The sequence below is a fragment of the Ptychodera flava genome, chromosome 18 (assembly GCF_041260155.1).
Source record: "Ptychodera flava strain L36383 chromosome 18, AS_Pfla_20210202, whole genome shotgun sequence".
Taxonomy (NCBI): domain Eukaryota; kingdom Metazoa; phylum Hemichordata; class Enteropneusta; family Ptychoderidae; genus Ptychodera; species Ptychodera flava.
Genome location: NC_091945.1, coordinates 36,311,354 through 36,325,485, shown reverse-complemented (window position 1 = coordinate 36,325,485; position 14,132 = coordinate 36,311,354). Strand labels below are relative to the sequence as shown.

Sequence of the window (14,132 nt, the reverse complement as noted above, 5' to 3'; positions counted from 1 at the left end):
CGTGGTCTAGATATTATTTGAAGGTTCAATTTACAACTGTTATTTGCATGTTGGCATTTTAGTGTTCTAGCTCAAAAAGAGGGTGATTTATGAACTTTTGCCATGCAGTGGTGTTACCTATGTAAACCACAAAAAAATGACAGTTCTAAAATTAACCATGAGTTGCTGTAATTTACATGGAATGTCGGTTTAATTGCGCAACGAATTATATAGCCTTTCACACAGACTTCCCTTTGGATACGTGAACTGTAGGAATATAGAAACTAAGGGGAAAGCTTGACGAGTTGACAAGTTGCATGATTTCCAAACGACTGTAGCTCATGATCAATCACTCTGTAACCTTGACGCCTAGTAGATGTCCGGACAATAAAATAATTTTGTAAGTTTAAGAACATGATGTGGCTCTTTGATCACTTTTTTCTTCAGGATTGTCAATGGGCGTTGCCAGGAAACATTTCGCCGATAATCAAATATTGCATGGTACTGTTTATTTTCTCACAAGATATTTTTTAATTTCGATCAAAAGATTCCTACGAAGACTTTGACCCATCACGTGCCAGCTTTCCATCTTGCTATTCCTCGATATGGCGGCGGATTTGTTCGACAACTACCTGAGAGAATTGTCAAGAAAACTCAGCGAAGGTAAAGTTATGTTTCCTCTGACTACTTATGCTTTTCTTTCTTACCATTGTTCATCATGTTCTCCTTGCTGAGAAAATATTTTACCAATTTGCGTTATTATGGTCTTTGTGTGTCTGTCTTTCTGCCTGTCTGCCGGCCAATCTGTCTGTCAACTTAATCTGAATCGTTAGTCGCCTCACAGTGAACGACGACACCGAAGAACGAGCAAAGATGGAAACGTCGCCATCTCTGCATCTGCTTTTAATCAGATTTTCTGTCTGTTTGCCTGCCTGTTTGTCCGTCTATTCGTCCAAGTGGCTGATTGGTTATGTTAAATATCTATTTCGTTCAGTTTGTCATCGGTCTTTTTTTATAAAATTTAAACGCTCCCTAGGTTCTGTTGCTATCACTGGTCTTGGAGTTCGTTATTACAAGAATACAGGAAGTTCTCAAGTGTCCTGGTGAGGTTGTACTAATCATTGAACGGTTTAAGATATGTTTTGTTAATATTAAGTCTGTCTTTCTAAAACTGTAGATGAAGTTAATGAGATGGTCACGGTGTGTGGTGGTTTCACCCCTAGCATTCCAAGGACCGACAGAGCAAATATACAAGGCGATGCGTTCAAATTATTTCAAACTCTGATCAACATCGGTCACCTCTCCGACACCAAATCTGATGTACTGATCAAGCTGCTACGGAAAGTAAAGAGGCAAGATTTGATAGACGAGGCTACTGTTCGGTATGAATCTCGTTTTGAATCTTACAACGCGGAATACATTGCTACGGAAGTGGAAAAACGTAAGGAAAGGAGAGTCATGGGTCAACTGCGTAAGCATTCCACCGAAATCCCAGCACCAAAAACAACTCCACTGCGTAAAAATGATCAAGGTAAGAGGCAAGCGATTTTGACAAAAAGACAAAGGAATAGAAGATCGACAAGTGGTCTGTGAGCGATCGATTAAAATGCATGGCTCAGGCCTTAACAGGTTTGAGGGTGAAGCAGATAATTCAATTTTGACAATGCAATTATTTTATCAGTTCATCACTGACATGACTTAGGAATGTTAATGAGTCTCAAGCTCCACTAGTAAAGCTTAAATCCGCGTTTGCTGTTCATGCTTACATTCTTGGAGGAAATCACCGTTTGTATGCTTGCTCATTTTTTCATTTTTGTTTTGTTTTATTTTTTATTTGAAAATACAAAAGTCATTCGTGTCATTCGTGTCACCATGAGTGATTTGCTCTAAAGTGTGTACTGCAGCTCCACTTGCGAGCACAGCATGTAAATAATTCGAAATAGTGTAAACGGCACTTGTTTTCCCATTTGCATCGTGATCTTATCGTTGATCAAAGTGAATATAAACAATATATTAGACACAAATATATATATATATATATATATATATATATATATATATATATATATATATATATATATATATATATATATATATATATATACATACATACATACATACATACATACATACATACATACATACATACATACATGTATAATATGTCAATAATATAAATTGCTAATATTTGTCGCAATTTTGTAATTTCAACTGAATGAATGACACTATCCATGGTATCAATTGTAAAGTGAAACACATCAACATTTCAATGCTATATGGCGGACTTTCTGATAATTTGTGACCAAATATGTAGATAATTGATAAACAACCCATCGAAAATACTTTCATATACTTTCATATTGCTATTTTCAAGTTAAAGTGACGTCATTGAAGCATGTCAACGACCCGAGTGAGAGCAGGGTCATATCGACTTTGCTGACAGGGCTCGAAATTAGCGGTAGTCCCGCATCCACAGACTACCAACTTTTCCCTGGGGCTACCAAAGTCCATGAAATGGTAGCCCACGAGGACTACCAAAGCCTGGGACATGAAATACTTGGCGTACAATGTCCGTCACTTTCGGACGAGCTAAATGCAATCAACATGCAGTTTCATTTCTTTGAAGCAATTATCCTTTCATCTGTGAAGAGTTTTTCTGGTGACTATAAAAATTTTCACTGCTATGTTGTTGTTTTCACAAAATGCAGAGCGTTTGATACTAGAATGTTGAGTTGCTTTTCCGTGTACAGTCTTTGCGTGCCACTTCACACCATGCTGTTGATCGGCAGCATACAAGACGTACTTGTATCAAGTTTTGGGGTTTTGATGCTGAAATTTCACAAAACTGTCACGTCTATATCAAGACATAGTGTAACCGTTTTGATTTGAAATAGTAATATAAAACACTGTGTCATTTAAGCTTGGCTATTAAAGTTTCGCTGTCTTTTATCTATGGTTGTCGATCAGTATCAATTTATTACGTTCTGTATAGAGATACTCGGGTATAACAAGGCATGCCAGTTCATAAAGATCATGAGAATATTTTTCTTTTTTTCTTTACTAAAGTTACAATTTCTTTGGATGTGTAAGCCGATTTTGAAAGTGATAGAAAGTGTTAAAATGTACATAACTTAGCATAAATTAAGCATTCGTGACACATAACATGGGTTTCTCGAGTTGAAGCCCCTATTTTGTGTTGCTGAACCGGGGCTTATAGTCGGACGGGTACAGTATCCCTAGACTAAATATTCATGGACTACAAGCCATTGTCACTGGGCTACCAACTTCAGAAAATGGTAGCCCAAGTGGACTACCAGGGTAAAAAGTTAATTTCGAGCCCTGGGTGACATGTTTTTTTTAAACCAGGAGAATAAAACAAACTGCTTATATTAGAGGTAATGAAAATTCATAATCGATATTCAAAATGTCGACTTTGTTTTCTTAGATTTTAGCACGATGGTTTTTATACCAACAATAATAAATGCTTAATCTTTGGTGGTAATATACTGTTTTATATCAGCGAATGACTAACGTACAAGCAGGATACGATGCAGACGTCGATTTTATTTCTTGGTATAGAAGTATCGCATTATTTTCACTGGGTGTCCTCATGTTCTTTGCAAGACACAAAATGTAACCTTTTTGATAATTTGTGACATGGTGGATAAAGTAAAAGCAACGAGCAGTAGGAATATCAAATCGTGTTGGCAACATTGACGACAATTTCAATTAGCTTCTGAGCCAGTTGATTTATTAAAATGTTAAAAAGTTTAGACTTTGCTCCTGACGCGTTGTAAGCAAATATGTTTTACGATAGTTTTGAGTACTCGGACCGCAAGAACTAAAATTAGAAACGTCGTCATAACAACAGATACGTCTCGGTCTGCTTGGTCGCCTGGCGACGGTCAAAAGGTTAGACCCGTTAGAATAGTATTGATAATAGTTCAGTTCCGCAAAATAGTGAAATGCGATAACACGATATCAGGTCAGTGTCTGTAGACTAGATGGGCCATTGGCTGATGTGACATTAAAATTATGTACCTACGGCAACTTCATTTCTGTCAAACCAGTATATCTGACGCTATGACTACCATCGCCACCAAACATGTCATTACGATAAATATCGACTGAATCGAACGGAAGTGTTGCACAAAATGGCGATTTTCTTTGCATTTGGCACATAATTCGGACACTTGTACGTTAATGACAAAACAAGATACACCCGTGACAAGATCGGCGGGAACTGTCATTTCTGTCCTCTTGCAGTCGATTTTGAAACCCTATGTCATTGTCTAGCGTTGGTGGCGTTATGCACTGGTCATCGTCCTTCAAGGGTAAATTACCAATAATATATACAATTTGTGATAGTTTCGAAATACACATCAACCAAATGTCAATAAAAGTAGAATTGTTATAATCAGAATCATGTCTCATTGCAGTACCTGCAACAAAGACACACAGCAAAAGCGATGCCGTCAAAGCTGAGAAATCACTCATCGAATCCAATGTTGAAATCAAAACCAAGCGAGGAAGAGTTATGATTGTTGGTCAATTTGGAGTCGGGAAGACTAGTCTGAAAAGAAGTCTCTTCAGGGAAGAATTCAACCCTAAGCACGATTCTACGAGGGGCATCGAATTAGTTCGATTTTCTATCGATATATCGAACTTTTTCTCAGGTATGTAAAGTTTGTGAACAAAGAAGACACGCTCGGACGCAGGTTTGCATAAACTGCAGGGGTTTCAAACTGACCATTGAACTAATTTTCTTGTGTGCTGTTTCTTTTCCTTCTATTTTATATATTTTTATAGATTTATTTATATAATTATTTTTTTATTTATTTATTCAAGTCCAATATTTATTTTCCCCTGTGCGTTTCACTTTACTTTATCATATTTACCATCTCGCTATACCAGCAGACTGTAGCAAACACCCGAACCTTCCCGATGTTGGCGGGAACCCCACAAATGGTATGCAAGACAGTGCGTTGTCCGTTGATTACCCATAAAATCTCCTTCCTACGGAGGCCATAATTGACAACTGCAGTTAAGAGGCGCAACAAAGGGCAAACTGTGTCATACATAGTTACAGGCATTCTTGCCGAAAGGGAAAGGACTGGGTTGATTAATTAGCGTCTCTTGGTCTAAGGAACATTAAAAACAAACATGAATAAATTAGATGAAGAACGACATGACTATATACAGGATAAAGCCCGAGTACGATTGTGAGAGTTTTATCAGACCGTGCTTAAACTTACATCTATTCGTTCTGGTCGTTTTGCCTTGACCATCTCATTCGTCAACATAACAGTGAACATAACGGATAGCACACAAATAGTATCTCTATTATAATTCTATCGGTCAGTTCCAAGCCCCAATACATAAAGCCATAAATTTTTGCACATATATTACAAAAAATAACGCACCTTCGAATTACAGAGCCAGACAAAAGTAAAGGATCACCGACGCAGAAAGAAATGCGAAGATTACTGGCTGACGAGATGCAAAAACTACTGGAAAAGAAACCCCCCAGCGAACCTTTTGACCAGCAAAGCAAAGATGACAAGGAGATCGATAGACCTGACAGAGTCGCTGAGAAGTTGCACCACACAGAGAAGGATCCTCTCCTCCCTAAAAATGAATGTAGTCCGCAAATCGATAACGTGGAGCTTCCCGATTTGTTGGATCAACTACAGCTTGCTGACGAAGATGAAGACAAACTACTGGAGCATCTTGGTGTAGAAACAAACGAAATGGATATGGAGACGTTCTGCGATTTCGGTTTATGGGACTTTGCAGGACAAAATGTTTATTACACGACTCACCAGGTGATGCTTTTCTATCTTTCTATCACTTTCCTAAATGAAACTTTCAACCATTCCCTTTCAAACTCAAGAATAATAATCGGGGGTCACGGTGCAAATTTTGGTTCTACAGAAACAAATTAGGCCTACCCAATGTTTAACGATATTTGAAATTAAAAATAGTCACAGTAACGCTGTCCCTGTGTTGTCTTTAGGGGAAATAAAATTCGTTGGCGAATATTTTATTAACCCCATAAGCTTCCAAATGAGTCCTCACAATTGATAGGCCAAAAGAATGGTAAAAGTTTGAGAATCTGACTATCTGTCCCCAAGGCGCATTCTACCTTAAAGATAATCTGCGCGTTAGTGCTTTCAGAAAGAGTCGTTTCCGCAAACCTACAATGATCGATAAACAATTCATTTGCCAATAACTTATTAATAAGGACCCTTCAGTAACTACGAGGAGTTGCGGTGGATTGGTCATTGTTTTAGAAAGCTATCCTTGATGAAGGTCTCTACACCTGTAACACAATATATGTTTAGAGCGTTAAGACCCTTTCTAGGTAACTTTTTATGACCAACCTGAGCTGAAGGATCAATACACTGATGCCTCTCCGTAAATATTAATTATCTACCAACTACATAGATATCAAACACATTCTTCAGTGTCAGTTTTGATAGCTCGTCGCTACCAAGGAAACAAATGTTAAGAAAGAAAACAGTGGACACTTTTTTTACTTTATTGGGCCTTTTGATTACAAAAATGTAATGGTATCTTTTACAGGTGTTTTTGGACAGTAAATCCATCTACCTTTTGGTTGCCGATGCATCCTGTAATCTGAATGACCAGTGTCCAGAAGATAAATCTCAATCCGACACTGAGGGACACTGTTGGACAAAACGCATGAAATACAAAGGTAATCTTTCGACACATTCTTGCAAACATGTGTATATACAGCGAATGGACTGATTTGAAAGATTCAGAAACAACAGGCAGAGAAATTTCTTAGCTGTTTCTCTAACGAGTCTTAACACAAGACTAACAACTTGCGCATGCGTACCCACGATACATTGCAAGACTCCAATTCGAACAACAGAAGCTTGTGATTGTGGGTTGAGTTCAATTTTCACCACGTTTGTCTATAAACAGATATAGTTTTACAAATATATTTCATTACTGACATTTACACGAACTATCATAGTTTAATTACGGTAGTGAGAGAATGGAAACTATACCAAGCATCATTAACTGATTGTCTTGATCGACATCAATCTGCAGCAATGAGTCAATCGATTGAAAAAACGTAGCGCCTAGCATCGCTTCCAGCTCTCCATATTCCCATTTCATCCATTTTCCAAGCCAATGAAACACACTAGTCTAAGTAAGCAGATGATACTTCAAGACCTTTGTTTGTTCTCACCTGTAGATTACCTGACATTTTGGCTGAATTCAATCCACACACAAAGTAAGACAGCGGAAGAGAAAATTGAGATCTATGGTCATGAATACACGGCTCCTCTGATAATACTGGTTGCAACAAAGAAGGATAAATTGCGTGATAAGGCTGAGCAGGTTTTTGTTAATCTCCTTTAAATTCTATTTCCATTCATTTTTTATTGTAATGTACAAAAGATACTTACCCTTTTGACTAACGCTATTATTTTTTCATGTGCTGACAAAGGTGCTAGCATGCTAAGTTTGTACGAGAAATTGTGACTCGTCTTTCTCATTAAGGTAGTTCACGCCTCGAATAAGAAAACTGAAACTTTTGCTAAAACTTTCATCAAACAAACTTTAAACCACTCTCTTTCAATATCAAGAATAAAATTCGGGGTCACCGTGCAAATTTTGATACGAGAAAAACATTTCCTCAAATATATTTAGTACCGATATTTGAAATTCAAAATGGTCGCCATCCCTGTTTTATCTCTACGGCGGAAAATAACATTTCGATTTTCAAAAATTATTTTTCCATAACCCCCACAAGTGATAGGCCAAAAGTACATGGTAAAAGATTGAAAATTCGAGCATCTATCCCCGAGGCGCATTGTACCTTAAGAAAACGAAAGGTCTAATAAGTCTCTGTCCACGGTACTTCATATACTGATTAAACCAACAAGTGATGATATAGGCCTACTGGAGTGGCTAATAAAGCTGTCCTGAAAAAATGTATTCGCAGACTTTCCTTCGCGGATTGGCATGCAATTTTTCTTCTTTTGCTCAAAATCCAGCTGTTATGACCTAAACTAGGATGAAAGTTGTGTAAACATGACAAATTTTATCAACATTGCAGGACGATTTTGTCCAAGAGATGAGGTTGTATCTCGCTGAGGAATGTGAAGAGGCGTTCGACGCCCATGTATTCCAGGAAACCTTCATTGTTGACAACAGCAAAAGTGGAACAGATGAAGAGGATCCTGAAATCCAGCGGCTGAGAGAATGTTTGAAACTGATCGCCGATGCACCAATATTCACAACAGATGTTCCTGTGAAATGGTTACGGTTAGAACTTGTCCTGAAGGCGCTGAAAGATCTCAACAAACCTGTAGTGAGCTATGAATTCTTCACGCGTTTCGCAAGGAAGTTGTGCATCACCAAGAAAAAGGAAACAGCAGATGTTTTGAAATATTTCCACGAGATTGGCATCGCCTACTTCTTTGAAAAATTGCTTGTCTTGGATACGCAATGGTTGACCTCGCTCCTCGGTCAAGTCATATCGATTAAACTCAGAGATGTTCATTTTAAACATCCCAAGAAGGAGAGATTCTTTATTGACCTCCGACGCCATGGAATATTGCATGAGAAACTTTTGGATTATATTTTGCATGGAGTTCAAAACACGAAATGTCCTGGTCCAGTTGAAGAAACCGATTCTGGTGCTGTCGACGAGATTTCTGATCCTCAGAATGCTGATCACGTGACTTCCGAGCCCCAGCATTCTTCTCACGCCAAAGGACATCATTACTTCACCATCGACCAAGTTGACAGCGATAAAAAAGCCATGATCGAACTCGTTGAAATAGACGCTCCGGAGATCAGTGGAAAGAAAAAAATTATACAACTTCTGGAGCGATTTGACTTAATTTACCCGTTAGGTTCTGATAAGGGGTCGAATAAATACATAGTGCCTTCCTTACTGCAACTTGACAAACAGGAGGTCCTTCCTCTCGGCGAGGAAAAATGCTACAACAGCATTCCTATGTATTATCATTTTTCCGGTGGTTTCCTTCCAGAAGGGTTTTACTACCGACTTGTCGTTCGCTGTCTAAAAGAATGGTGCAAGGAGGTCGACGAAACCACTCTCAAGCAAAACCTGAAATATCATCATGCTACCATTCCTGTCAGCGATCGTCACAGGATGTCCTTGACGAAACGAGGATCTGACATCGTCATGGTAATGTGGTATTCAACGTCAGACCGACGATTTCAGCCTCTTCATCCAAAGCCAAACCCGAAAAGATGTATCAATGCCAGGATCTTTGTCGAACGTTCAATGAATGACATCATCAATACCTGGATGCCTTCGTTAAGGTAGGAACGCAAATTATTGACGTACATAGTAACGCCTCGACGATGGAACACGCAAATACATGGGCATATCCATCCATCTATACATACATACATACATACATACATACATACATACATACATACATACATACATACATACATACATACTATATACATACATAAACAAACAGACATTGCAAAGAGAAATCATGGAGTAAATTAATAATCAATTTCCACAGGAATAAAAGCTGTACAAATTTCTTCAACTTCTATTTTATATCTTGCAAAATTTCCATCGATATGTCACTCTAAAAACATTAGTTTTTCATCAATTTTTCCTTTGCGACTTTTAAGGTATGAAGCTAGGGTTCGCTGCAGCTGTAAAGGTCATAAGAATAGACATCAAGACGCCGACTGTGAGAAATGGATCGGTGATAATGATTTCGTCTATCACGCTGTCAAAGTCATTCCACCGTACCAACTTGAAGTCACCAAGCAGGGTCAATCTGTACCTGAAATGAATCTGACGAAAGGCATCGAACAAACCAGAAGGTACGCAGGGCCAGGTCAAGTTCAGTGTTCAGAGATGCCCTATATGATGGATTTGCAGCCAGTTAAGACATGGTTTGGTGGGTAGCAAAGTTTAACAACCTATATTTCACCACACCTCTCAATCGTGGGTTACAAACTTTGTTGTTTTTAAGCAGTGCCGACGTCACAAACGACAGGTAGTTTTACCATTTCGCAATTTTGATGGGATAATGTTCATTACTGAAGGTTAGCAATGCTTGGCCAATCATTACGTTGAACAATATTAACCTTTCGTTTCTTCATTCCGTATCAATAATGCGAAAGGAGAACCAATTTTTCGCAACACAACGACACATGCGTAACGGTAACAAGGTCATACGACAGTGAGACCGACCATATGACCAATTATATAAACTCAAAGTACAAAGATACATATACGATATTTATTATTGCAAAGCATATTCTCTGAGCTAATATTTTTCAGGCGAGTAACCTATGTCATTATGTTTATCGTCCAATAACAGGTGTGTCTAATTCTGTGAAGATAGCCGCTGAGAACTTCTTGGAGAGAATGCCAAAATTAGGCGTAAGTACATTAAACTCTTCAAATATGCAGATAGTAATGTAATATGCAGTAAACTGTATAAAAACAACGCAAGAAGACATTTCGTACCTAAGTCCCTTTTATTTCACTCCATTATTCTTCCAGATAGGAATAATCTTCTGATTATAATTGTCTTCGTTTATCCTTGAATTATTTTTCAATTATACTTTCCATTATTGTTAGTTCGGCATTGGGTTTGATAATCACTGTGCCAGCACATTTCGTGTCCAAGTCACCCTATGTCGAACTTCCTGTTATAACTTTTAAATTATTTTTGTTTTGTTACTCTCTGATTTTGTGTCAGGCTATTTGAGCAACTTACCAGTTAACTGGAGACTATATTTCATTACCCCTATAGGTGGTGGCTTTTGTATGTATGGTCATCGTCTTCATATGGCTGTTCCTACTACTAATCCAGTCTGCCCTGATCGATTGCAAAGCCATTTCAACCTTAGCGGGAATTGCGATGCTTGTCCAGAGTATCATTATATTCATCTTTCTACTGTGCGGTTTCTCACTGGCTACTTGGCTGTGTATATTTTATAGTACGACAGATATTGAATACCGGAATGTGAGGGCGCTGTTCCTTGTCGTGGCTTCATTTATGTTTTTGTATATGCCCATCTTCGCGAGAGAGGTACGTTCATTGTAAGGTAGTGTGTGTGTCTGAGTGTGCCTTTGTGTGTGTATGTGTGTGTGGTGGTGGTGGTGGTGGTGGTGGTGGTGGTGTGTGTGTGTGTGTGTGTGTGTGTGTGTGTGTGCACTGGCCTCGGTGAGTTCAAATTGTTGTAGAGGGATAAGCTTTAATACAACAGAATATTTTTTTCGAAACCCCACCAAACATAGGAAGTTTTGTTATTTTCCTTTATGTGTCGTGAAGTCGTGACATCTTGTCATTGAGCACAGCGAAAATGTTAAAGATCACTATTATCCGGTAGAGAAAAGTAAATTTGCTTGTATTGTTTACAATACTTTTATTGCAGACAAAACAATCCTGGCATCTATTTACTGTAACATTGTGCATTAAGCTTATTCCTGTCGATGAACATTGCGCCATGTGCTTGTCTGATATTCCGAATCGTATTCATTAGTGCTCTATCGCAGCAAATGATTTATCATTCGTTTTGATCAGGATTTTTTTTATTTTGAATCATTGTAGACAAGATCCCGCATGATGTTTCAAAATTGTATGCCGACATTAATCGATGGTATTCTCTCTCGTTTCTCAGATCAGCACAATGGCGGACGGCTGCGACCCGAAGACGTGACCAATATACTGAACCGAACGCTACCTTAAACAACCTGTCAATATAGCAAAAAATGTTCTGTTACCGTTTACACTTTTATCACATTAATCTTAAAATTAAGTTAACTCTCAGATTTATGATGTTTGTGTTGTAATTTGATATCCAATATGATACGCATTGAAATGAGAAGTTACAAGACAGTACGATATGATGCGTCGCGTGTGACGATTAGAATAATTATACTGCAGTGAAACAATATTAGGTTATGCCACTGCATAGGACGTAAATTGTGTACAGACTCAATGTTTAAAGTTGACATGAGTTCCTATGTGATGTACTATGAAATCGAGCATTTTATGCATTTTGTGTAGTATTTGCAATCCTGAAGTTTTCTTCGATGTACGTACTTGCAGAATGTCGAATGTAATGCCGCTAGTGATAGGGTTACATATATATGTAACATTTTACATAATTCCAAGTCAAGTAATATACAAGACGGCATCCGGCTAAACTGCGGGCGCAGACAATTACATTTAAACGGCATTACAATAATCTCCAAAATTAGTTTTAATTCAAAACAAAGCACCGGTGAATGTCAATGCAATTTTTACTGGGAAAATCATTATTTCAAATAACTGAATGTTGAACATTGTAAACTTTTGGTCCGCAGAAGCAATAATGTATGCACCTTATCATACTCATTTGTAGGGGTGGCTGTTTTTGGGTGTATACTTGCAAGAGGAATGGTGACTGTGGAACACAACGGACCAAAACGGTCGATAAAGTTTCGCCGTTAGCTTTCGCAGAAAAATAACGATGACAAGTACATTATTTAGCCTTGTTTTCATCAATGTACAAATAACAATAAAAGTTCGCAAATGTATTTTTTTCCTTACAGAAGAAGTGTCAAATTTATCAAAACGTCATTAGGATGCCACTCTGAAATCAAAGCCAGGGTGATAAGAATAGCATACGTTTCATTACGTTTAAGGATTTTCATAGTTTTCGATATTTATAAAAATTGCAAATGCTCCAATGTAAAAATTAGGTCTCAATAGGGTCTCTAACATTAAAACCAGTATCGAAGTAACCAGACAAGTGATTTCGACCTGAAACGGGGAAATATTTCCTGAAAATACTGATTCTGTGAATATGTACATGAATAAAGATCGTGCTTTAATGAGGTCACCACTAAGAATCTGGTATCAATCAAATCACTCAATAAAGTCTTAGAATTTTCAATCCATAGTACTACCTTCATACCTTCCTATAATATGACAAATGTGTATCTTGATATCTTTGTGTATCTTTGATATGCGAAAAAAAGTTTTAGGGTCTGCGGGTTTTACATCGTAAATAGAGTATATGTAGTTTTTATTTTGCCTGTAGAGAGTATGACTTTGTTGCCGTAGGTCAAGCTGTTGGGTTTGGAGACAATTGTGTACTTGGGAGTCGGGGCTTTTGAAAGTGGTTGCAATGGGAAGACAGCCAGAGTGGTGTTTTCCGAAGGGATAGTAGGGAATGGTTAAAGCTCCATAAGCTGTATCTTTTGGCTATTTTTTCAGAACTTTTCTTTTGTGGTTTCCCTACACTTTCTGCATTGTGTCCCAGGCCCTAAACTAATGCAAAGTATTTAGCACAACCTATATGAGTATATACATTGTTATTGTTAAAAATTGTATTCAAGTCCGTACTAGAATTCATTTGTAAACAATAAACAATGATCACTACACACATACAGGCTGTTGAAAAAAAGAATACCCAAAATTTCAGCATGACAAACGGATTAGGGTCAGAGACGGTAGTTGATATACAGAAGCAGAATACTGAAAAACTTGCCATAAGTTTCATAAGTTTCAGCTCAATGGACGAAGTAAAAACCAGTGTACCGTTCAAATCCTAAGAGTTTATAGAAACGACTCATACTTTCCCCAATGTTTTTAGTTTGTTAAAAATATCTCAGAAACGGTAGATTTCAAAACATCTCCGTTTATTGTTTCTCCAAATCCAGTTGGTTTCTCCCCTCCCTCCCTCCCTCCCTCTCTCCCTCCCTCTCTCTCTCTCTCTCTCTCTCTCTCTCTCTCTCTCTCTCTCTCTCTCTCTCTCTCAAAAGTGAGTGACAAAGATATTTTTGACGAAGGTAACTTGCTAAATCAGTGGGCTTGCACTAAGACTGCAGAGAGCAAATCATGCCATTAAGACTCAATGTATTTTGAATGACATGCTCTGAAAACACATGATTAAACTCGAGGCTGGTCCTCAACTACTCCAAATAGACATAATACTGCTATTCTGACAGTTTAATCATTTACCGTGGAGAGTCTACTGTCTATTAATGCGCCGGTGGATGAACAGGTGGTGTAAGCGATATGGCATCGATCCAGCGTTATTCACCTTTGACCTATCTGAGGGCAATGCAGTACATCTGAGTACGTACATGTTCTATTATCGGATGCGAG

General features: G+C 38.1%; 1 protein-coding gene across 1 annotated transcript; it reads left to right on the top strand.

The window, feature by feature from the left end:
• Positions 1–506: 506 nt before the first annotated feature.
• LOC139117491 (uncharacterized) lies at positions 507–12,913 on the top strand. Its single transcript, XM_070680641.1, has 11 exons — positions 507–642; positions 1,157–1,510; positions 4,419–4,655; positions 5,416–5,804; positions 6,565–6,697; positions 7,208–7,353; positions 8,075–9,312; positions 9,646–9,920; positions 10,347–10,408; positions 10,785–11,063; positions 11,656–12,913. The coding sequence occupies exons 1-11, from the start codon at positions 585–587 to the stop codon at positions 11,692–11,694; spliced, it is 3,210 nt and encodes a 1,069-aa protein (XP_070536742.1). The 5' UTR covers positions 507–584; the 3' UTR covers positions 11,695–12,913.
• The last annotated feature ends 1,219 nt before the right edge of the window (positions 12,914–14,132 follow it).

What these genes read in the sequence shown, in the direction of transcription:
- LOC139117491 (XM_070680641.1), top strand. Translation starts at nt 585, where the DNA reads ATGGCGGCGGATTTGTTCGACAACTACCTGAGAGAATTGTCAAGAAAA. An exon ending in TATATCGAACTTTTTCTCAG is followed by an intron (nt 4,656 to 5,415) that starts GTATGTAAAGTT and finishes TTCGAATTACAG; the next exon opens with AGCCAGACAAAAGTAAAGGA. An exon ending in TTTATTACACGACTCACCAG is followed by an intron (nt 5,805 to 6,564) that starts GTGATGCTTTTC and finishes TATCTTTTACAG; the next exon opens with GTGTTTTTGGACAGTAAATC.